This window comes from Malaclemys terrapin, chromosome 17, assembly GCF_027887155.1.
Source record: "Malaclemys terrapin pileata isolate rMalTer1 chromosome 17, rMalTer1.hap1, whole genome shotgun sequence".
Lineage (NCBI taxonomy): Eukaryota > Metazoa > Chordata > Testudines > Emydidae > Malaclemys > Malaclemys terrapin.
The window spans coordinates 1,513,272-1,536,991 of record NC_071521.1 but is presented as its reverse complement, the minus strand read 5'-3'; the positions used below and the strand labels follow the sequence as shown (position 1 = coordinate 1,536,991).

Below are 23,720 nucleotides of genomic sequence, written 5' to 3'. Positions count from 1 at the left end.
GACACCTCAATCTGGGACAGTTCCTCAGATTTGTCACCTAAAAAGAATGGCTCAGGTGTGGGAATCTCCCTCACATCCTCAGCCATGAAGAACGATACAAAGGATTCCTTTAGCTTCTCTGCAATGGCCTTGTCGTCCTTGAGTGCTCCTTTTGCATCTCAATCATCCAATAACCCCACTGGTTGTTTAGCATGCTTACTGCTTCTGATGTACTTAAAAAAATTGCTAATACTTTTTGACTCTTAGGAAGGCCAAAAAAGAATTTGAAGAACAGCTAGCCAAAGTAAATTTTTACACTTCACTTGCCAGAGTTTATGCCCCTTTCTATTTTCCTCAATAAGATTTAAGGTTCACTTTTTAAAGGATGCCTTTTTGACTCTCGCTGTGTGTTTTACTTTGTAGTTTAGCCACGGTGGCACTTTTTTGGTTTTCTTACTATGTTTTTTAATTTGGGGGTATATATTTAAGTTGAGCCTCTATTATGGTGTCTTTAAAAAGTTTCCATGCAGCTTGCAAGGATTTCACTTTTGGTGCTGTACCTTTTAATTTCTGTTTAACTAACTTCCTCATTTTTGTGTAGTTCCCCTTTCTGAAATTAAATGCTACATGGTGGGCTGCTGTAGTGTTTCTGCCCCTTCCCCCCCACAGGGCTGTTAAATTTCATTATATTATAGTCACTATTACCCAGAGGTTCCACTATAATCACCTCTTGGACCAGATCCTGTGCCTCATACAAAAAATTTTAAAAATACCTTGTTATTACCATTGTTCAGTCACTGGTTAACAACCACACTGGTAGCACAAAGGACTGGTCCCAATTCAACAGAGCTGAGCCGTGTGGTAATAAGAAGACCATGACCATTAGTTGCTCTTGTAGTATATTGTGTTTATACTGTTCACAGGAACATAACAATCACAATTGTCATTTCTATAGCAGCTTTCATCCAAGGATCTCAAATACTTTACACACACTAATGAATTAAACCTCACAGGACCTCTGCGAGGCAATATTATCATAGCTATGTTAAAGCTAGAGAACTGACTTACACATGATCATACAGCAGTCACAGAAGTGGGAACAGAACCCAGGATCTCTCCTGAGCCCCAGCTCTCAGCAACAGACTATTGTACATTTGGAGCAGGTCAGCTGTTAACGTCAACAACCCTAAACTACATTTTGGGCCATCAGGAGCAGTGGATTGGCTGAGCTGTATGCCTATCTGTAACAGGAACCAATCAGATGCAATAGTGAGGCCACAGAAAGAAGAAGTGAGGTTTTTACTCACGAAAGCTTATGCCCAAATAAATCTGTTAGTCTTTAAGGTGCCACCAGACTCCTTGTTGTTTTTGCCACAGAAACCTATCAGCAAAAAGGAGAGGGTTATTTGGCTGCTCACAAGGCAGGTTAGACAGAGAGAGAGAGAGAGGTCACAGGGCTGTAATGAAGAGGAGTAACTAAAAAGGATTTTAAAAAACGGAACTAGCTATCGAGGTGAGAAAAGATCAGAATACAAAAGGCCACCTGCCAGGGTGAGTTGGAGCAGACATATTATGAGCAAAATAAATCAGAGGGGGGAATCAGAATGATTTGATAATTAGCAATGTAATTAAGACTAGACTATCAGATACAGGGGACCAGCCTGTAACAATAGGGAAGCACCACAATGTAATGATATACTCGCCCAGACAGCCAGTGTCTCTTGGCCTTGTAAGGGGAGAGAGTATGGACAGAACTGGATGATGGCTTCCCAGTGAGGGCAGGGCATCTTCCTCCCAAAATTGACTGAGGCCAAGTCTGCCTGGATGGACCTGTAGCTTTCTGTAGCCACAGTACCAAGTACAGTAGTGGAACAGAAGTGGGGTCAGCCAGGCTGCCCACATCTGTACAGTTGGGTATGTGCTGAAATCTTTGCAGCATGTTGGCCTGAGAAGATGCTGCACTTTGGATTTGCTATACAGCATCCTTCAAGTCTACTCTCCTGCTTCGACTAGCAGTAAACAAACCATGCTTCAGAGAAGGGAGCTTTACCTTTCTTGCACTTAACTGTTATTTAAAGGATATTGGTTTTATATGTTATTTAAAAATACTGCTCTGGTTCCAGCACCGCCACGCTAGTAAAACAGGGCTGATTGCCGGAACCTATTCCCTTCTCATCCTTCATGCTCTTTGCATGTGATGCACTTTTGATGGTGCAAACAGACCAGTCAGTTTCACCCTTGTCTCTGTAAGTTTCAGTGTGTGGTCCTGGCAATCCCAGCAGAGGAAGGGGGACAGAAACCCCCAGGACAGGGAGCCGGACCGGGGACGTGGAGGTCTGGAGCAAACTCTAAATGCTGAGTCTGAACCAGCTGCTTCGCTGCGGGCCGAGATCCGGGCGCCACTCACTGCTGGGAGAGCCGGCGGGGCTGGGCGGCCCCCGGGGACCCCTGGCGAGGGGTGAGGCAGATGCGGCCCCCGGGGGCCCTGGCGAGGCCGATGCGGCCCCCGGGGGTCCCTGGCGAGGGGCGGGGGGCGAGGCTGGGCGGCCCCGGGGACCCGGGCGGGGGGCGAGGCCGGCGAGGGGCCGGGGGCGAGGCGGGGCGGCCCTGGGGGCCCTGGCGAGGGGCCGGGGGCGAGGCCGGCGAGGGGCCGGGGGCGAGGCTAGGCGGCCCCGGGGTCCCGGGCGAGGGCCGGGGGGCGAGGCCGGCGAGGGGCCGGGGGCGAGGCTAGGCGGCCCCGGGGTCCCGGGCGAGGGCCGGGGGGCGAGGCCGGCGAGGGGCCGGGGGCGAGGCGGGGCGGCTCCGGGGACCCGGGCGGGGGGCGAGGCCGGCGAGGGGCCGGGGGCGAGGCGGGGCGGCCCCGGGGGCCCTGGCAAGGGACGGGGGGCGGGGGCGAGGCCGATGCGGCCCCCGGGGGTCCCTGGCGAGGGGTCGGGGGCGAGGCCGGCGGGGCTGGGCGGCCCCGGGGACCCGGGCGGGGGGCGAGGCCGGCGAGGGGCCGGGGGCGAGGCTAGGCGGCCCCGGGGTCCCGGGCGAGGGCCGGGGGGCGAGGCCGGCGAGGGGCCGGGGGCGAGGCTAGGCGGCCCCGGGGTCCCGGGCGAGGGCCGGGGGGCGAGGCCGGCGAGGGGCCGGGGGCGAGGCGGGGCGGCTCCGGGGACCCGGGCGGGGGGCGAGGCCGGCGAGGGGCCGGGGGCGAGGCGGGGCGGCCCCGGGGGCCCTGGCAAGGGACGGGGGGCGGGGGCGAGGCCGATGCGGCCCCCGGGGGTCCCTGGCGAGGGGTCGGGGGCGAGGCCGGCGGGGCTGGGCGGCCCCGGGGACCCGGGCGGGGGGCGAGGCCGGCGAGGGGCCGGGGGCGAGGCTAGGCGGCCCCGGGGTCCCGGGCGAGGGCCGGGGGGCGAGGCCGGCGAGGGGCCGGGGGCGAGGCGGGGCGGCCCCGGGGTCCCGGGCGAGGGCCGGGGGGCGAGGCCGGCGAGGGGCCGGGGGCGAGGCGGGGCGGCCCCGGGGGCCCTGGCGAGGCCGGGCGCAGTGCGGGCTCCGGGAGGCAGGGGGGGCTCTGTGCAGCGCGGCGGCGCCGGAGCCTGTGTCAGCCGCGCCGGCTCCTGCCGCCCAGAGCCCGTGGCCGCGCCGCCGGCCGCAGCTCCTCGGTCGGGTCGGGTCCGGGCAGGGGCCGGAGGGCCGCGCTCCCCCGGGTAAGGCACCGCCGCTGCGCTCCGGCCCGGCCGCCTCCTCCCCGCTTCGCTCCGCGCCGCGCCGCGCCCCTGGGCCCCGCAGGCCGCTGCTCCCGCCGGGCCGGGCCGGGCGATGAGAAGCTGCTTCTGCCTGAGACGGGGCAGACGGGACCAGCCGCCGCCAGCCGCTCGGGCAACAGTTAAGTGTCCCCGGCCCGGGCCCCGCGTCCCGCCCCGCCCCGCTTCTCCGCCTGCTTCGCCCGGCCGGGGGGCGCTGCCGCCGCGGGGTCCGGGGCACAGGGAGGGTGCGGGCGGGTTGGGGCGTCTGCTCGGGCAGGGTCAGCCGGTGCCAGCCCATCGCCATCGCACGGGGCTGCTTTGTCTGGGGGCCCCCCGAAGGCAGGTTCCCTGGGGCCGCCCCCGGCCTTCCCCAGTGGGGCAGTCTCTGTGCCAGGACCCCCGTGTCCTCGCCCAGGCTGGGCACTGCTGAGCTAAGGGGGGTCTGAGGTCCTGGGGAGGCTGGTAGCAGCCTGGCTTTGTCCTCTCCCTTCAACCAAAACACACCCCCTCCATCCAAAGCTGTAACACCCAGTCATCTGCTCTGGAAAACAATGGAGTGAAGAACTGCAACCCAGAGTGTAACCCAGAAGCCTTACAGGGTTAATTAGCAACAAATACTTTCCAAGGCGCCTTCCAGCTTTTGTGTTCACCTCAGTCTTTGTGTACACTCAGTCACAGCCACAAATGACATGGGCATGGGGCGGGGGGAGGTTGCCTACCTTGACTGTGCCTTTCTGCCTGCACCCCAAAGAGCGACAATGATTTCCCAGGTTTCAATGGTAGCCGTGTTAGTCTGTATCAGCAAAAACAATGAGGAGTTCTTGTGGCACCTTAGAGACTAACACATTTATTTAGGCATAAGCTTTCGTGGGCTAGAACCCACCTCATCAGATGCATGAAGTGAAAAATACAGGAACAGGTACAAATACATGAAAGGATGGGGGGTGCTTTACCAAGTGTGAGGTCAGTCTTACGAGATAAATCAATTAATAGCAGGATACCAAGGGAGGAAAAATAAAGGTGACGGCTAGTGGCGTTCTGTTACTTTCCATCATGGCAAATCTGGTGGCTGGACTTTCTGACTTTGTCCTCACCCACAACTATTTCAGATTTGGGGACTATTTATACCTTCAAGTCAGCAGGATTGCTATGGGTACCTGCATGGCCCCTCAGTATGCCAACATTTTTATGGCTGACTTAGAAAAACGCTTCCTCAGCTCTCGTCCCCTTATGCCCCTACTCCACTTGTGCTACATTGATGACCTCTTCATCATCTGGACCCATGGCAAGGAGGCCCTTGAGGAATTCCACCAAGATTTCAACAATTTCCACCCCACCATCAACCTCAGCCTGGACCAGTCCACACAAGAGATCCACTTCCTAGCTCCTACAGTGCTAATAAGCAGTGGTCACATAAACACCACCCTATACCAGAAGCCTACTGACCGCTATGCTTACCTACATGCCTCCAGCTTTCATCCAGACCACATCACACGATCCATTGTCTACAGCCAAGCCCTAAGATACAACCGCATTTGCTCCAATCTCTCAGACAGAGACAAACACCTACAAGATCTCTATCAAGCGTTCTTAAAACTGCAGTACCCACCTGCTGAAGTGAAGAAACAGATTGACAGAGCCAGAAGGGTACTGAGAAGTCACCTATTACAAGACATGCCCAACAAAGAAAGTAACAGAACACCACTAGCCGTCACCTACAGCTCCCAACTAAAACCTCTCCAGCGTATCATCATGGATCTACAACCTATCCTGAAGGACGATCCCTCACTCTCACAGATCTTGGGAGACAGGCCAGTCCTCGGCTACAGACAGCTCTCCAACCTGAAGCAAATACTCACCAGCAACTACACACCACACGACAAAAACACCAACCCAGGAACCAAACGCTGCTACAAACCCCGGTGCCAACTCTGTCCACATATCTATTCAAGGGACACCATTATCGGACCTAATCACATCAGCCACACCATCCAGGGCTCGTTCACCTGCACATCTACCAATGTGATATATGCCATCATGTGCCAGCAATGCCCCTCTGCCATGTACATTGGCCAAACCGGACAGTCTGTATGCAAAAGAATAAATGGACACAAATCTGACATCAGAAATCATAACATTCAAAAACCAGTAGGAGAACACTTCAGTCTCTCTGGTCACTCAATAACAGACCTAAAAGTGGCAATTCTTCAACAAAAAAACTTCAAAAACAGACTCCAACGTGCAGCTGCAGGACTGGAATTAATTTGCAAACTGGATACCATCAGATTAAGCCTGAATAAAGACGGAGTGGTTGGATCATTACAAAACCTAAACTTAATTTCCCCAATACTAATTTCTCCCTACTGTTACTCACACCTTCTTGTCAACTGTCTGTAATGGGCCACTCTCTTACCACTTCAAAAGTTATTTTTCCTCCCTTGGTATCCTGCTGTTAATTGATATATCTTGTTAGACTGACCTCACGCTTGGTAAAGCAACCCCATCCTTTCATGTATTTATACCTGCTCCTGTATTTTTCATTTCATGCATCTGATGAAGTGGGTTCTAGCCGACAAAAGCTTATGCCTAAATAAATGTGTTAGTCTCTAAGGTGCCACAAGGACTCCTCATTGTTCTTAATGATTTCCCAGTTTGCCCCTGTCCTGGCCACGATTTTTCCGGCTGAGGATTGGGAAGAAGCCCATCTACCCCTCTCATTGCTCACCTGCAACCTGCTGGTGACCGAAGTCAGGAAGTTGCAGTCCATGAAGTTTGTGGTACAATCCTGGATTCTGCAAACGCTTATGCACATGCTTAATTAGATACGTGAGTTGTCCCATGGTCTTATTCTGGCCTTCTGAGGGACCACGTGCATCGAGGGAGACCAAACAGTGAGTTCACTGGGCTCGCCAAAGTCACGGTGAATTTCTCAGTTTGGACTGGGTGCTCTGTGGTGCTGGCAACAGGATTCACTGTCACTGGGTGTTTGTGAACATTGTGTTCTGGAGGAGACCTTCGCAGTGCAGCACCCAACCACATGTGTAGATAAACTAAGTTATTTGATCTACTGGGTCAGTTGCAATAGTCGCTCCAGTAATCTGCAAGATGATATAGAGTCCTAGCGACCTTGGCCTGCTGATTAGTCCTTTGGAAGTTACTGGACTTTTTGGTGAGAGAGCTGCATGTGAGGTGCAAGCTGTGCTGAGAAGTGTGAAGTGTTTTGCTGCAGGTGCTTACACGTTTGTATTTCTTGATTTCTGATTCCCCCATTCTCAGGGGTCTCTCCCCAGCCGAGGTGATAATGTGCATTTCCTCCTCCTGGAGCACGGCCGGGCAATGGCATTGGTGACCTGCCGCTTTATTTATTCACCTCCAACTTACATCATTGGGACTTGTGTATTTCTGCTGTGGTGTTTGGGAAGGTTTACTTAGCTCCACTCAACCTTATCATGTGTTAGGCTCTGTCTAGACTAGGGTTAAAGATGTGGTGTTAGGTCAGGCCAGCGAACATGATCTAATTTACACTTTCTAAAAGGTCAGGTGTATCCTTCAGTTAAACCTGCAAAGCTCTGTCGATCAGGGTGTGATTTCTTTTTATTAACACAGCTATGCTTATATAAGCCTTAGCATGGATGTAGTTATGCCAGTATAACTGTTCTCACACCTGTATAGCTAATGCCAATTCCCTGAACCAGTATAAGCACAGTTACACCAGTGTGACCATGTCCACCATGGGGCCGCTTTGCCTGTTTAGCTGTACGGGCTTAACAATACCTGTAAAACCCTCTGAATGTAGACAAGGCCTAACACTCTTGTACGTCAGCAGGTGCCAAAGTAGTCAAGGTAAAGCTTAGATTCCCCACTAGGTTTCAACTCAACCAAGTTAGCATGTGCTAAAGCAGTGGTTCTTAACCAGGGGTGTGTGTGCCTGGTACACAGAGGTCTTCCAGGCATTATATCAACTCATCTAGATATTTGCCTAGTCTTACAACAGGCTACATAAAAAGCACTAGCGAAGTCAGTACAAGCTAAAATTTCATACAATGACTTGTTCATACTGCTCTATGTACTGTACACTGTCATGCAAGTACAATATTCAAATTGATTTATAATTATATGGTAAAAATGTGTAACAGTGTGCAGTGACACTTTTGTATTTTAATGTCTGATTTTGTAAGCAGGTAGTTTTTAAGTGAGGTGAAACTTGGGGGGTATGCAAGACAAACCAGAGCCCTGAAAGGGGTACAGTCGTCTGGAGAGGTTGAAAGCCACTGTGCTAAAGTTTGGCCTTGTCTTGACTGGAATGTTGGTGTGTGTTAGATTGAGTGAGCTAACATCATCTAACGATGCATCTTTAAATCCTAGCCAAGACTGGGCCTTACCCATCTACTTTCCTCTGGGTACAATAGGATATTTAAAACTTAATCTGATGTAGTTCATGGGGTCATGGCACTGACCATAATGCGTCAGTTCTCGTCTCATTATGCACAGCTGTCTCCAACACCAATCTAAGGCTTTAGCTCTGTTCCCGTGACACGAAGGCGCTTGTCTAACACACCCTGGAACCGAAATGACTCAGATGGAACTAGCTCGGATGGAATTCAAACCTTAGGTTACTTCAGTGCAAGTCATCCCTGTGTGGACACTTTATTTGGATTGAGTGTCCTATTTCAATTTCCTTTGTCAATTTTTTTTTAAATGATTTAAGAGAAATTGAAATAGGGCACTGATCATGGCCAGCTCCAGGGATTTGGCCGCCCCAAGCAGCCACACACACAAAATAAAAAAAAAGCCGCGATCTGCGGTGGCAATTCGGCGGAAGGTCCTTCGCTCCTAGCGGAAGTGAGGGACCGTCCACCGAATTGCCGCCGAATAGCTGGATCTGCCGCCCCGTCTGGAGTGGCCGCCCCAACCACCAGCTTGCCAAGCTGGTGTCTGGAGTCGGCCCTGGCACTGATAATCCAGAACAAGTGTCCACAAACGGACTTGCACTGACATAACTACAGGTTTAAGTTACGGCTACAGGTCTGTCGCATCTTACGCACATTTAACATGCGCGATTTCAGCTTTATGCAGTCGGCAAAAAAACAAAACAAAACGAGAAAAACAACAATTTTAATACTGTACCTGTAGTGCGGGTGATTCCGCCCGCCATTACACTCAATGTAATTTTGACTATACGCGATTTTCGCTTTACACGCTGACTGCGGAACATAACCCCAGGGTAAGACACGACAGACCTGTAATTTAGTTATTTCAGTTCCTGTTTCTGCTTAGACCAGCCCAAGTTCCCATCTGTGCTGCAGGCTGTAACTGTGGTGAGCAGGTGGCAGCTGTACTGAAAGTGGGGCCCTTCCTTAGCTCAAGTGTAGAGAGGACCTAATGCAAAACAATAGCTTGCTTCATGGAGGACGTTTGAAACCGAAGATGTGACTATCCGTGACCATCAAAGCTTCCATGGCGTTGGAACCCAGTATCCTGGCCAAAATCTAACTGTCTGCCTAAAATTCTCCCCTGTCGTAAAACTGGCGGTGAGCTATTAAGCAGCTGCTACATCACACCCCAGATGTGGCTGCGTTTTGGTGGTGGGTGAAGGGATCATGTATGTGTATCAGTTTGTAGTGCTTGCAATCCACTTTGTGCTGAGAGTTGCTATGTAAATGTAAGAGTGCTATCACTAGCTACAGCTTTTTAGAATGCACTTGCAAACAATCTTCCAATGGTATTTGAATTAAGACTGCAGTAATGTCTCTCTCCATAGACTTTGTAGCTTTATTTCTCCTTTGGTACCGGAAGTTAGTAAGAGGTTTTAATTTTTCAGTTTAATCTTTGCTGAATGTCATTCTGCCTTTGTGGTAACAAGTTAGTATCAAAAGTGCGGCACATGTGGTTGAAAGAGGAAATGATAAGAAATTTTTTCTCCCTGCCATTCAGCGTTAGAGCTGTGCTGGTTTCTCATGACGTGTTGTGTATCTACCAAGTAGATTATCATATCTGCTCCACTCTCACACAATTTGTTCTTTAAGTTATTTGTTTTTGAATTTGTAAAACTTAGTTTAAAAAAAATGGAACACTAAGGTAAACTAGAAAACAAACAAAAAATCCCCATTAGAGTATGCAAGAATGTTTGTCCCATGCTCTTGTGTTCCTGTGCCTGTGGTCAAGGCATATTAATGAAATACTTGAAAAGGACAATAAAGCTATTATAAATACACATGTAGAGTAAACCAATACAAATGAAGATGACATACTATGAAAATAAGGTGGGAGAGAAAGGTAGGGAAGGAGAAAGGGGAAGAGTGTGTTTATAAAGATATAAACACAAAGGATTAAGATACCAGTCAGAAGGGGAGCTCGGTATATCTGTTGATCTGTGACCTAAGGGAAGTTAGCAAAGTCTGTGAAATGAAGTCTTATGGGAGAAGCTAGGATAAAAAGAACAAGACTCAGCTTTGACCTAGTTGGACAATGTAACTTGTTTCAATAATGAGCACTGTTAGCAACCCCCTCAAGGATCCTGGGGTTTTCCAGAAACTCAGAAGACTCTTTTGAAGGGATTTAAGCTACCAGAGCATGTTACCGGAGAGCACTCTGCTTCTTCCAATTGAGGAACATTTTTGTGGGCAGATAAAGGCTCTCAGTTAAAGTCCACAGGTCCCATGAATAGAATCAGTGTCTCCCCAATTGTGTGCTCCTCAGCCCAAGTGATCAGCAATGTTCTCTCCAGCACTAAAAACCCCTAAATATTGTGTGTGTGTTTGTAAAAAGGGATTAAAAGATCCTCCGACTGGGGATCCTATTTCAGTTTGGGTGACCTTTGCCACTAAATGCTTGTTTGCTATTCATCCTTTTGAAATATTCTGTCCTGATAAACCTTCTGCTATTGGCCCTCTGCCTCCCTCTCTTCACTGTTGTGTTGACCACTCTTAAGGCTGAAGATATCTCTAGAATGGGATATACCAGTGGGCCGCTGTGTCCATTTTCTTTTAAAAGGCCAGCAGTCTATTGTCTCAGAGCCCCGTGCAGCAGGAAGTCCGGCCCAGTTGATTAATGTCTTGTCCACAGGTAAAGTCTCAGACATCTTGACCCTTCGGGTTTGCGGTATGGAAGTCCCCATGTTGATCTCCGCTGCATGGCCCCTATAGAGCACTGCCAGGCGAGCTATGTGCAGTAGGATGGAGTTGAAACACTGGTTAGAGTCCTCTAGCAGTGACAAGGGGTAGCGTGGGGGGGAACAATCAGGTTTTCAGAGGTTATTGCGAGTCTCTCCTAAAGGATCAGGTTCTTCCTCTTCCACCCCCCTGCAGCTTTGAGGAGCTCTCAGAACGTGGTGTACTGTTTGGGTCACTGCGGTCATGTTCTCGCCATCAGCTGCCCCTTAGGATTACTGGAGAACTCTCCACAAGGCAAGTGGTAGGAGCATGTTTCCAGTGAAGGGATGGTCAGGCTGACTCTGAGTTGAACCCTGTGGGGAGAGAGCTCCCACTAACCAACCAGCAAGAAGCAGCCAGGCTCCTTATTACAGTGATGGATCAGGACGGCAGGGCTTGCATTTCCTAGGTGACTGCAGGCGCTCACCCGTGCTGCGTCTGCTCCGCAGCGTGGGAGCCTGACTCCTCTGTGCTGCGATTACCACAAGGAAAATGAAGAGTTGGCTTAATTATAACGATGTGTGACCCTACTCAGGGTGAGCTGCTGATGCAAATAGTGATGTGGAGATCCCAGGGAAGAGCTTGTCTACTTCTCCCCAACCATCTACGTGGCTCCCTCCATGCTCTCCTTTGCATGTGGAATATCCTCTCCTCCTCCAAATCCCTCCTCCAGACCCCTCTCTGCTGTGATGCCGACAAGAGACTGGCCAGCAAATAATAGCCAGCTTGAAGGCCAGTCGGGGATGGTCGTTCTGGGCTTATTTAATAATAAAATCAGCACTACGAACGATGTCTATCTAAAGCGTATTCTCCCAGCCTTGGCCTGTTGCTTGTCGACATAGATTTTGAGCTTTCCAGGCAGGAACCAGTCCTCCTGTGCATGTGGGCAGCCTAGAGTGCGGGTGCCACTGGAGTGCAAGAGATGGTGAGTGAGCTCTTTGGCGGGCAACTTCCCTCTCCCCTAACAAGCAGTCCCCACACAGCAGCGATTTGAATCTGTCCTCCCAGAGCTCGGCATCTTCGGTCTCTCGGCCAACACAGACTGGATGTTCACAGGGCATTTGGACTGAGCTAAAGAGAGAATGCTTCCCGCTAATGTGAAAACGATCTCTGAATTGATTTGATCTGTTCCCAAAGCGACCCTGCTCAGGCTGGAGCGCCTTTCCATACAGAATTGTACAAACACTGAGGGTATCAAATGGGATTATAAAATGCAGCCTCCCGATCAGCTGGTTTGAGTTCTCAGCTGCAATGTGTCTAGCCAGGACTACAGGTCAGCCTTGCATTGTTTAAAGAGAAGCTCGCTGTAATAACAAGCCGGCTAAGAAATGTTTGCATAATCCTCCATCTTCATTTAATCCCTTCTTTTATTGTTAAGGGAAAAAAAAACCAAAATCACAGGAGTTCAGACACATGACGGTAAAGCAAGCAAACTTCATTCATGTCCCCCAGGGAGGAATGAAGTGTAACCAATCGTGTTTGCCCAGCCAGGGTCTCCTCTGTGACCTGTGTAAAGTTCACAAAAATACTTGTCTGCATTCCCAGTGGACATCCTCCCGTTCCATACCCATTCCAGGCGCATCCCAGGACCATCCCCAAGATGAGAAATTGCCGTAAATAGGCAACCTGCAGCCCAGCAGAGCTGGCTGAATAATTCTAGTGCTGTGACGGGGCGCCGTAGCGACGCGGCCCTCGTAGCAAAGTGCAGGGCTGATCAGAGCGCACGTGCTGGGCCCCTGGGCAAGGGAAAGGCTCCTGCTCCGTGTGAGCCGGGGTTTGGCAGCAAAGCTGTAGGAGCGGCGCTAGGCGTCATACGTATGTCCATGGCGCAGTGTGTCATAGCCGAACCCTGCCCCAGAGCACTCGCCGTCTGAGGGCGCGGCCCAAGCCCTCGATGGGGTGAGGGCTGCAGAGCTGGAATGCGTCCCAGAGCAGCTGGATCTTCAGGGGGCTTGGGATAGAGGGAATGCTGGGAGTGTAGCACACACTGATTGGCAGCCCATGGTGGGCCTACGGGTGCTGTGAAAGACCACACAAAGGCAGGGGAAGCTCTGAGATCACTGCCTTCCCCGAGGTGATCCCCTCAGCCTCATGTGAAGCCAACACATCCCTCTGGTTGTACAGCACCTTGCACAATGGAGCCCTGTTTGCGGCCAAATGAATGTCTAGTCCCTGTTGGCTCGAGGAGCCAGGGCCCGAGTCTGTGCAGTCCTGCTCCATCCAGCCTGTATTGTTATGCACAGGTCTAGCCCAGTTTGGGTATGCTTCCCCCCCCCCCCCCCCCCCCGATAACTGTTGGAGCCTGTTTGCCAGGTTACCGTGCCATGTCCTCACTGGCGGTGTCACAGGGGAACCGGGCTAGAAGGGAATGTGTCGTGCTGGCCACGCTATGCTGCTCAGCCAGGAATACGAGTCAAGCTCTGGCCTTCCTTTGAGTGTGTGCGCACGTCTCCCTCTCCCCCAGAGACAGTATCACATGTGTGACTCAGCCTGGCCGGCAGCTTCCAGCTCCTGCCATCTCAAAGGAGAAAGGCCTGTTTCTTTAGCTCTTAACCTCTGCTGTTACCAGGACAAAAGGGCTTTGTCTGAGCGGTGACAAAGTAAGGATTGATGCTGTTTCCTGCCCACCATGCTGTGAGTCAGACACCCACAAAACAGCTTTGTGCTTTTGCTACATGGCACCTCATTGACAAAAGCACCTTTCCCCCCCTCGATTGAGGGCAGATTCGTGTCAGTCTTAATGGAATGAGAAGTGCATTTTTATTGAGCTACGCCCCAGGGTACGTCCAGAAGCTCCTGCTTATGTCTGTGGCTCCCTCCAGGATCTGTGACTTGTTCTAAGGGTTGCAGACAGCCCCCTAGGCTGGCACTTGTGTCAGACAATGGGCTGCTAACTTCTAGGGTGATGGGTCTTGAAGGAAAACCCAACACACGGATGCTCTGGCAAGACTCTGTTCAGTGCAGCATGGTCCGTACCAGTGGGGCCACAACACTGCCAACGTCCCAGTGGAGACAAGGCCAGAGAAATACTGGTGTTTAGCGTCCCTGGGCATCTTTCCCGCTATGCAAAGTCCCCCCAGGCATCTGGATAGGTTCCCCAGAATGATTTCCCCTGCAGATCCTCTGAGCGGTGCACTGTTCCCCTGTGCTCTGGTGGTAGAGGAGGGACAGGGACCTTTGATGTGGTTGTTATTTTTCTCTTGGGAGACACTTGGATTCTCTGATGGGGCCAGTCAGATAGGCAGCAACCTTGCCATTGAGCCAGTGTGCTCCCAGGCAGAGGGCGTTGGATGGGACTTTCACGAAGCCCATGAAGCCATTCCTGGGGCTATCAAGGGGGCTCCTCCTTGATGCCGGGCATCTTGTCTTCACAGAGCACCCAGCTTGTGCTGTCCCAAGAGTGAGTGAGCTCAAAATCCTGTTCTCTGCTCCTCAGCTGCCGCAGTGTTTTGTCCTCTGCTGGGGACCTGGCTCCTGTGGCCGGCCAGCAAAGGCAGATGCTTAGAACCAGGGCCGGCTTTAGGAAGTGCAGGGCCCGATTCGAACAGTTTCGACGGGGCCCCAACAGGGATGACTAAAAAAAAAAAAACCCATGTTAAAAAAAAAAAAAAAAAAAAAAAAACACGTGGGGCTTGTACTCACCGGGCCGCGCTCCTAGTCTTTGGCGGCGGGTCCTTCACTCGCTCCGGGTCTTTGGCGGCACTGAAGGACCCGCCGCCAAAGACCCGGAGCGAGTGAAGGACCCGCTGCCAAAGACCTGGAGCGCTGCCGGGTGAGTAAAAATTAAAAAGGTGCCTCTAGCCAGGGAAGGGATTCTCTGCCACTTGCCCCCCACTCTGGGGGACCCTGCCACTGGGCGCGGGGCCCTCTTAAGCGCGGGGCCCGATTCGGGGGAATTGGTGGAATTGGCCTAAAGCCGGCCCTGCGTAGAACTGTCCCTTCCCAATGAGGCGTGGAGCCACACGCCAGGTTCTCAGCAGAATGACATTGGGAGAGTTGGTGCCTGGCTCCCATGACATCCAATCCCATTTGGGTGAGTTGGGCTTTCATTGGATTCCAAGACCAGCTACACAGCGCAGGGGCCTAATAGCTTTGGCTAGTCAGGTTTGGGCTGTTGGACTGCAGCCATTTGCCTTCATACTGAGCTCTCTGTACCCTCCTTTACCCTGCTCCCACTGCTGAGCCTCGTGCCTGGCAAGCATCCTCCAATACCGAAACCACACAGCAGCGTTACATGGGCCTTTGAGGAAGTGGTCCCTCCTTTACATGCACAGGAAGCTGGAACTTCATTGTTTTCTCTGAAACCGTGATCTCCTCAGGGTCCGGCAGCTGCTGGCAATGTCCATAGCAAAATAACTCTATGTGGGGAGACTTGAGGGCTACTAATAAGCAGAAGTGTATTTTTGATCCTGGGTGCAATAAAAGCAGCAAGTATTTTCAGCCAGTGGCTGAGAGTGAAGAGTAGGGAGATGTAAAGAGTCCAGACTCACCCCTGCGGCGCCTCCTGCTGGTTACCCCAGGGAATCAGCTCGTCCAGCGTCTGGCACGCCCTCTGCAGGCCAGTGATCCGCCTACCCTCTTCTGGCGCCCGTGTCCCTCCCAGGACCCGGTGCCCCTATTGCTGGGATGCTGTCCCCTGGCATCTGGGTCTCCCCTCCCTGGGGAACCCCCCCACACACACTATCCCCACCTTGCCTCAGCACTAGGCCACTGCCAGTCACCAACTAGCCCCGCTCCCTGGGGCAGACTGCAGTATAAGCCACTCATCACTGGCAAGGGGGGTTTGGACCTGCTGCCTTGGACTAGCCCTGGGCTGCCCTCTGCAACCCCCAGTACCCCTTGGCCTAATACTAGGCCACAGCCTGGGGCTATCCAGGCTGGAGCTCCCCAGCCCTGCTCCACTCAGGTACTCTTTGTCTCACTCCCTGCAGCCAGGCCCTTCTCTCTCTGATGGCAGAGAGAGACTGCTGAGCTCCTGGCTCCCAGCCTCTTTATACCGGCCATCTGGGCTCTGATTAGGGTGTGGCCCAGCTGCAGCCACTTTCCCCAATCAGCCAGGGTTTTACCTTGCCCCGCCCGAGCCCTCTGCAGGGCTTTTTCAACCCCGCAGGGCAGGAGCGGGTGTCCACCCCACCACAGGAGACTACACAAATTGTTCATGAGGCACACCAGAAAAGTTCAGCTCCACCAGAAACCATGGTTACAAGGAGCCCCGGTAACTCTGGAATTGCATGGGAAGTTTGCTTCCCCTTAGATGCTCACAGCTCACAAGGGGCTTATTTTCAATTAAAAAAAAAATTCTGTTAATGATTTTCACTAACTCTCATAGACTACAGCAGTCTTCCATCTGTGCAGCTGCTTCTCACTAAGCCCTTAGTTCCGTGGGAACCCAAACCTGCAGTGCAGGGCTAACCACGCCCGGGGCCAGATCTCCCTGTAATTCTTGAGGTTAAAGTACTGCAGGCGGCTTGAGCTACATTTCTGTGTGAGCCAGTTAGACAATGCTGAGGAACTCCGCTAGACATAGACAGAAAGAGAGCTGTCTGGGCTGGGGGGAAGTGGTGACCCTTCCCTGCCCTGCTCTAAAAGGGACACTGAGACAGGGGCCGAGTGAAATGAGCCAGCGTAACTCATCAGTGTGGAGGGTTCTGATGACAAACTGTATTCTGCATCTCCTGACTTCTGTGCATTTAAAATCTCAAGCTAAACGTTGTGCCAGTTTGTGGGGAGGCGAGGGGATGCTATGGTGATGTGGCTGAACTCTTTCGTTCTGGGATAGCGCTGGCTGGAGACTGGCAAACGTTTTCAGAAGGGTTCACAGAAATGTTCTGGTTTTTCATTGAAAAGCAAGAAAGTTTCAAAAGAAATGAAGTTTTTATGCAAAACTGTCCATTTTGGGAAAGTCCATCTGTGCTTAAATCGCTCGTGCTGTCCCTGTGCAGTGTGACCGGGCAGGCTTTCCCCAGCTCTGTAGCGCAGTATTACATGCCAGCTCCCCTCCTCGGGGCCAGCTGGTCTTAGGAGGTGGGATGGGACTGTGGCATAGTTTGCAGCAGAGTGACTCCTGGGTTGGCGTGTTTGAGAGGCTGAGGAGGAGATGCTGCTTCAGGCAAATCACATGCACAAACAGGCAGCTGGTTGTTAGCTGCCTAGAGGAAATGGCTTGGGGCAAATTTTTCAAAAGCTGGCTAATGATTTTTGGACATCCAATGTGAGTTGCCCCAAAGGGAGGGTTGCCCATTTTCAAAGGGTGATTGCTCAGCGCTCGCTGGAAATGAGGCCTCCCCAAATCACCAGTCATTTATGAAAATTGTGGCCTTGCTGGTTGTGGGTGTTTTCAAAGAAAAGGTATTGTCAGCTCCATTCTGAGCCTTCCAGGAGAGGAGCGCCTGTAGTGATGTCCGATCCCATACGGGGTAGCTGCTTAGGAGGGAGTTGGAATGGTGTTTGCCAAAAGTGGAAGGAAGCAAAGACTTTTTCATCCCAGCATTCTAGCATGTCAAGGCCTGGCACCAGACCTGAGGGCTAAGCCTCTGTTCGCCTACTGCCAGTCAGCACTGCCACTTCAGGACCTGCCTTTGTTGATGCATTTGGATGCAGCAATAGCTGGTAATATGGAAACACTTGTGTGGAATAGACACCCTTCCCCTTTGCTTAGATAGCAGCCACCATTCTGAGGATATCTTGTCCTATCGTGAACTGGGGAATATCATTATTTCTTTTAAGGACAGTGTGGATTCACTTAAGAGCAGGGCCGGTGTAACCCATTAGGTGTCATTGGCGGTTGCCTAGGAAACTAGCATTTGTGGGGTGGCATATTGGGTCCTTCGGTGGCGACCGCGGCGGCCGGATGTTCCGCCGCCCCGGTCGTCGTCGGCATTTAGGCAGAGGGAGCTGGGGTAGGGGGGCACGGGGAGGGCCGCCTGCAGCAAGTAAGGGGGGGCGGCACGCAGGGGAACTCCCCGCCCCAGCTCACCTCTGCTCTGCCTTCTCCCCTGAGCACGCCGCCCTGCTCTGCTTCTCTCCCTCCCAGGCTTGAGGTGCCAAACAGCTGATTGGCGCCGCAAGCCTGGGAGGCAGGAGAAGTGGAGCAGCGACAGCGTGCTCAGGGAGGAGGCGGAGCAGAGGTGAGCTGGGGCGAGGAGCTGCTGCACGGCTTCCCGGGCTGTGGGGGGAGAGCTACCGCGGGGGGGGGGGCGTCTCAGGGCGGGGGGGGGGGTGCGGAGAACTGCCACAGGGCTCGGGGGGGGGGGTGCGGGTGCAAGGTGGAAGTTTTGCCTAGAACGCGAAACATCCTTGCACCCGCCCTGCCTAAGAGCCGTTAACATCAATATTTGTTACCTATCAAAAGAAATTGATGGGCATCAATAGGTCACTAAGCTATTGCGAGCAACCTGGAAATGTGTTTCTCAGTAAACATATCTACACATCTCTATGCAGATTACATAGTCTGTATTTTAATTCACATCAGCACGGCACAGTTTATGCCTTCTGTTATGAATTGTTAATTGCAAAGCATTTTGGGAAGTTGGTAGGTTGCAGTGTTTTGAACTGCAAGCAGCAGCATTGGGTTTTGGGTTGGTTGTTGTATATAACTAAACACGAGAACCATGTTTGCTGGGAGTTGCTGGCTGTGGGTGGGCTGCAGTCTCTCTATTCTAAGGGCTGCCTTCATTCTCTTGAGCTGACTGCGTGAAGCTGAGGAGTCTGTATACGAAATAGAAGGGGAAAACGCCAGGATTCAAAATGCAGATTCCTGTCTCCAGATTCCTAGAAGCTTGAGTTGGCTAGAAAATGAAGGGAGTTGCATCTCCGTTTCTTTGCATTTTCAATAAATTGGTCCAGGCGATGAATAGATTCATAGATTCTAGGACTGGAAGGGCCCTCGAGAGGTCATGAAGTCCAGTCCCCTGCCCGCATGAAGCAGAACTCTTCCTGACACCAAGTTGGTGGCAATTGCTTCGTTGACATCATAGACGGATGCTGACTCTTGGGGTTTTGGCGGGTGGGGGTGCTACAGATATGCTGACTCTACGTGTAGCACTGTTATGTAGGACACCAGAGTCACCTTTTATTGCCTGCAATGTGATGTTTGCTCAACTCGGCAGTATGAAGTATACACACCAGCACTCACCTCTGCCTGTTTTAGAAGCAATAAGTAACGAGCCCTGAAAAGGTTGGGGTTTAATTGCTGTGAAAAAGCCACTGAATGAGGTAGCTTTTTGCACAGCTTGTCTGGCTTCCCAGCAACGACGTTCTTTTACACACAGTGCTGCCTTTTCATCTCTTGGCGTCGGGGTGGTTTCCTGGCGCATTCCTACCTGGAAGCAAGAGAGGGCTTGCCTGAATTGGCTTTCTTGGCAGGACGCCACATGCTCAGGCAATGGCTCAGTTCCCCCAGCCTTGCCTGGACTCTGCCCCCTCTCCCTCTCCTCCACCCCGGCTAGAATTCTGTCACAGCCTTCCCACCTACTCCTGGGACCTGTCCGGCGCACGCGTCTCCCCGACTGCTCCCTGAGGCTCTCGGGTCCACTCCCCCGCGACGCTTGGCACACCCCACCCCCTTCCGCAAAGTCACTCCAACCCCAGCTACGCTGTGCGTGCGAAAGTCTCCAGGCCGGGCCTGGGCCTGTTTGCGCCTCCTTGCTGTCTCAGCTGTGTGGAACAGGCATGTCCTTCGCTGTCCCAGCTGCTATACAGTGCCAGGTATGTGATGAACCAAGTGCCATGTAAACCAAGTCTTGCTACGCCCGAAAGGGAGGCAGGTTCACAGTGCAATCCTCAGCCTGTCTGATACTGAGCTGCAAGGGGGAACCTTAGAACAGAGCCATTCAAAGTAGCCTCCTTCCCTCCAGGAACGGCAGGACCACCCGGGCCTGGTTGAATCACAGGGGTCAGATTGCCCTTTCATTGGGTGATGGGCTCAGGTTTTCTTACGGGCACTCGATGGGGACCAGCCCAGGCTAAACATTCTGGAAACAATCAAGTTAATCTCAGAAGAGGCTGATGGCCTGAATTCCTGACCTATCAGAGAGGGCGCAAATGTAAGTTCTTATCAAAAGCAAACGCCTCTTTAAAAATGCTTGAAAGCTTGAGCGCTTTAAAATGCGGACGGTGTGTGTGGCCATAGCAGTGAGTGCTCCAGCACACGCGGTGCTCTGCGGATGCGCGTGCTAGGTTTTCTGTCTAAGGGGCTGTCTGCAGTGTAGCCCTCTAACTCTGACTCCCTGTTTCAGGCACAGTCCATAATGCCTGAAGTCCGAGACCTTTCAGATGCCTTGCCAGACGTGCCAATGGATCCTATCACAGGCGTTGGGGTGGTTGCATCTCGGAACCGGGCACCTACAGGTTACGACGTAGTAAGTAGAGCTGATAATACCTCGGCAATATTGTTAGTTTGTCCTTTGCTTTGCAGAGAGCAGTGTCTCCTCCCGAGAACGGGCCAAGAACGTGTTCTGGGGTTCGGTTTTTTACCAGCCACCCTCCTCCAGGTCTTGGCTTTGGAAGTATTTTAGCAATACTTTCCGTGTGCAGTCATGTTCGTGCATCTCCTCCCTGCCACTGGCATGTCATGCGAAGCACAAGACTTCTGTAATTATCTGGAGGAGGCTTTCCAGAAACAGCTGGCCAATGTGGCACGCAAATGTAATAATCCTAGTAACACCCATCTTGAAGGGTTCCAAAGCACGGCACAGATTATATCTACATCTAAATGAATCCCGTATCCGCTGTTTAACATCCCACCTCAGCGTGGCGCTTCAGGCTGGAAAGCAAAGAATTCTACATCCAGCTGAAACTGCAGGGAGAACTTAGCCAGCAGAATACCACCCTGCAGACTGGACTCCGGTCGGCAGCTGGGAGAGGTACTTGGCTACTATAGTATCTGCATCGATAGACAGATGTGAGTGCTTAGCAGCTGCTTAGCCCATAGGTCGATTGGTCAAATTGCTTTGGAACCAGAACAAGAATTTTTCCTAAGGCCAGTGACCCAAACCAGTGAAAGATTCTAACATTAAACTTGTATAGCTGTAAATTGCAAACACAGGGCAGACCAATCGTCCATCTGTTCCCCTCCTCCTGCTCTTCCCACAGTGCAGCACACAGACCGATCATCAGCCCCCAGCAGTTGCCAGTTAACTGCCTGGCCCCACTCACTCCTTTTAAAGCACTGGGTTGGGGCGAATAAAATGTAAAAGGGAAGGAAAGGGCTAAGGGCAAAGTTGTTTTCCCAGAGCCAAGTGAATCCTCATCTAAGGCAGCCGGGTGAGCTTCTCCTCCTGTTCCAATGTAATTTACACCAAAGCACAGTAACTGGGTACCAATGAGCCTCACAGCACACTTGCTGCAGCTGACAGGTTCACTGACTTGAAGCAGCAGATGTAACTGATGAGCCAACTAAATGGTAAAATGCAAGGAGACAGAGTGCCTCTGCAGCAGAGGGGGCCGGGAGGTCTTGGGGAATATTTGGTCTGTATTTGTTTGCTTGCAGCCCCTCACCATGGCTTTGAGTGGCATCTCCCTCAGTATCTGGCTGATCCGATGGGTGGGCTAGGCAGGGCTTCGCAACTTCTGCTGCTTGGTGCATAATGTATCATGCTCCCGCTCTGTGACAGCATCACAGCACCCCCTTTCTGAACCTGAGGCAAATACCCTTTCAGCCCGCCCAGCAGGAGCCCTTGTGTGTCCATCCCGCTGGGAGGTGAGTGAGTTTATCTGCACCACCATCCGGAGCTCCCAGGATAAAGATCACCTGGAGCAAGGATAGCTGTGGGGAGGTGGAGGGGCTGGAGTGGGGCCAAATAGTCTCTTCCATCGTACGCTTTTCCTTGTAACTTGTTTGAGTTTGTGCTTGGAGACTACGGCTCAGTGTCCTTCCTGCAGGGAGCCGGCTCCTCCCGCCGCCCTGCGTCAGGGCCAACATCCACTTGGTGCTCCCATGGCGAGAGGCAGTTCCCATTGCAAGGCAGTGTTGGCGCAGGCTCTCTCTGATCCCAGTGCAGTGCTGGAAGGTCCATGAGGAGGGAGCCCTGCAGATGATGTATGAAGTTTCCTGTTTACATTAGTCTGGTTCTTTCCGCCACGGGTTTCCTGACAAGTGAATGCATGCCCACATTCTTCGGGCTTGAAAGCGGCTCTTAAAGGCTAATCTGGTGCTGCGGCATTAGAGATTAATTGCTGGTGATAGTGCCTGGGCGTTTCCGCTCAGCATTTCAGTCAATGGCATGTTAACCCCAGCTGCCTCTCGCTGTGCACAGCGCCTTGCTCTGGGGATCTGCAAATCGGACTAACTAGGGGCTTGTCCACACATAAAACACGGCAGCAGCCTAGCTGTGCAGCTGCAGCATGTCAGTGTAGACGCTGCCTAGGGCGAGGGGAAGGGCTCTCTGCTGGTAATCCACCTCCCCGAGAGGCGGTAGCTAGGTGGACGGCAGAATTCTCCTGTCGCCGGCGCTAGCACTGTCTACGTGGGGACTTAGGTTGGCTTAACTATCCGCTCAGGGGGGTGGATTTCTCACTGACCTAATTGTCTAGCCCAGCCCTAATTAAGCTTCCCACACGCCCTGTGACTGCAGTGAGCATGAGACCGATCGTGGCCCAGATCAGTGAAGTCTCTGCTCAAGGCCACACAACGCTCCAGGAAACCTGTGGGAGCTTTTCCATCGACTTCAGTGGGCCTTGGATCAGGCTCCTGGTAAGTGGCCGAGCCAGGAATGGATCCCCCAGGTGTCTGCCCCCTCCTCTCGCCAGGAGACGACACAGCCACCCCACTAGCAAACACGTGCGCTGGGGGAAGGGATTGCTAGGAAGGGGCGTGTCCTGCTCTGCTTTGGAATGAGCTTCCCAGTGTTGGTGAGAGGGTTTGTGGGTGCGAAGGGAGAGTGGAGAGAGGGGGGACGGTGAGGGTGGCAGGGTGACCAGGCCGGGCTTGTGCGAGGGAGCTGAGGCAGTGATCTGGGAGCTCAGGCGGTCCCCTTGGACAGGAGTGAACGAGACTCTCCTGGCACATACCCTGGGTCTTGGCCTGCAGCTGGTTTCAAGCATTAGCACCCTGTCAGAGGTGAGCTGCTCCCAAATGCACAAAATCTCCATCCGTCGCCTACAGCAGATCACTCTCCTTGCCCTGCTGTGGGTGCTGTGCTGGGCACTAGGATGCCCTGCGTTTCTCACGTGCATGCCAGGCGTTGCCATGTGCGGCAGAGAGACGTGCTCGGGTAGGTCTACAGTGCAATTAAACACCCGGCTGGCCCAGCTCAGCTAACTCGGCTTGTGAGGCTCGGGCCGTGGGGCTGAAAATGAGCGTAGACACCAGGGCTCGGGCAAAAGCCCCAGCTCTGGGACCCCCCAGGAGGTCTGTCATATCTGTCGTGTGAGTGTGACTCAGGGCAGGATGTGGGGCACATTGACCAGAAAAAACAGTGCTGGGGTCCTCTCCTTTTAGTGCTTCCCCCCTTTTTCACCAGACATGTGGGATGCTCCCTCATGGCTCAGCATGGGCTGGGGCATGCAGGGAGGGATGCTGTGTGCGGGGCCAGCGAGTGACTGCAGGGGGAGGGAAGAATAAATGGGATTTCCTGGGAAGATGCTGGGAGGTTTAATGTGTGTGTTTTGAGAACTGCCTTTCACTTGAGCTGCTCCCGCTCAGATGATGGGGATCTCAGAGAGACATGGCCAGACCGGGCAACTTCATAAACTTCAGCTCCCAAGTTTGTTCCTGAATGCAGAACCCCGACAGGCCATTTTCCGTCTTGGCTATCGCATGTATCTCAAGCTGAGCAGTGCACAGCCAGCGACTGCAGTACATTCCTTTCTACCATTGACTCTGACAGATTATTTTCCTTGGAATTTAGTTTCCTGACCCCTT

The 23,720-nt window shown here is 52.6% G+C and overlaps 2 protein-coding genes across 6 annotated transcripts in view; both read left to right on the top strand.

Moving 5' to 3' along the window:
* The first annotated feature begins 2,331 nt into the window (after positions 1-2,331).
* On the top strand, positions 2,332-3,672 carry LOC128825389 (uncharacterized). Its single transcript, XM_054007873.1, has one exon. It carries the CDS (start codon positions 2,332-2,334, stop codon positions 3,670-3,672), a length of 1,341 nt encoding a protein of 446 aa, XP_053863848.1.
* MVB12B (multivesicular body subunit 12B) overlaps positions 2,418-23,720 on the top strand; it is a 100,717-nt gene continuing 79,414 nt past the window's right edge. For 2 of the 5 annotated variants that reach the window (XM_054007858.1, XM_054007861.1), the window contains exons 1-2: positions 3,758-3,846; positions 20,095-20,217. In XM_054007858.1, the coding sequence (XP_053863833.1) occupies positions 3,781-3,846; positions 20,095-20,217 (189 nt within the window). In that variant the 5' untranslated portion in view covers positions 3,758-3,780. Of the gene's footprint in view, positions 2,438-3,545; positions 3,669-3,757; positions 3,847-18,632; positions 19,565-19,713; positions 19,903-20,094; positions 20,218-23,720 lie in introns of those variants that run through there. The other 3 variants (XM_054007859.1, XM_054007860.1, XM_054007862.1) reach the window with 3 other exon arrangements.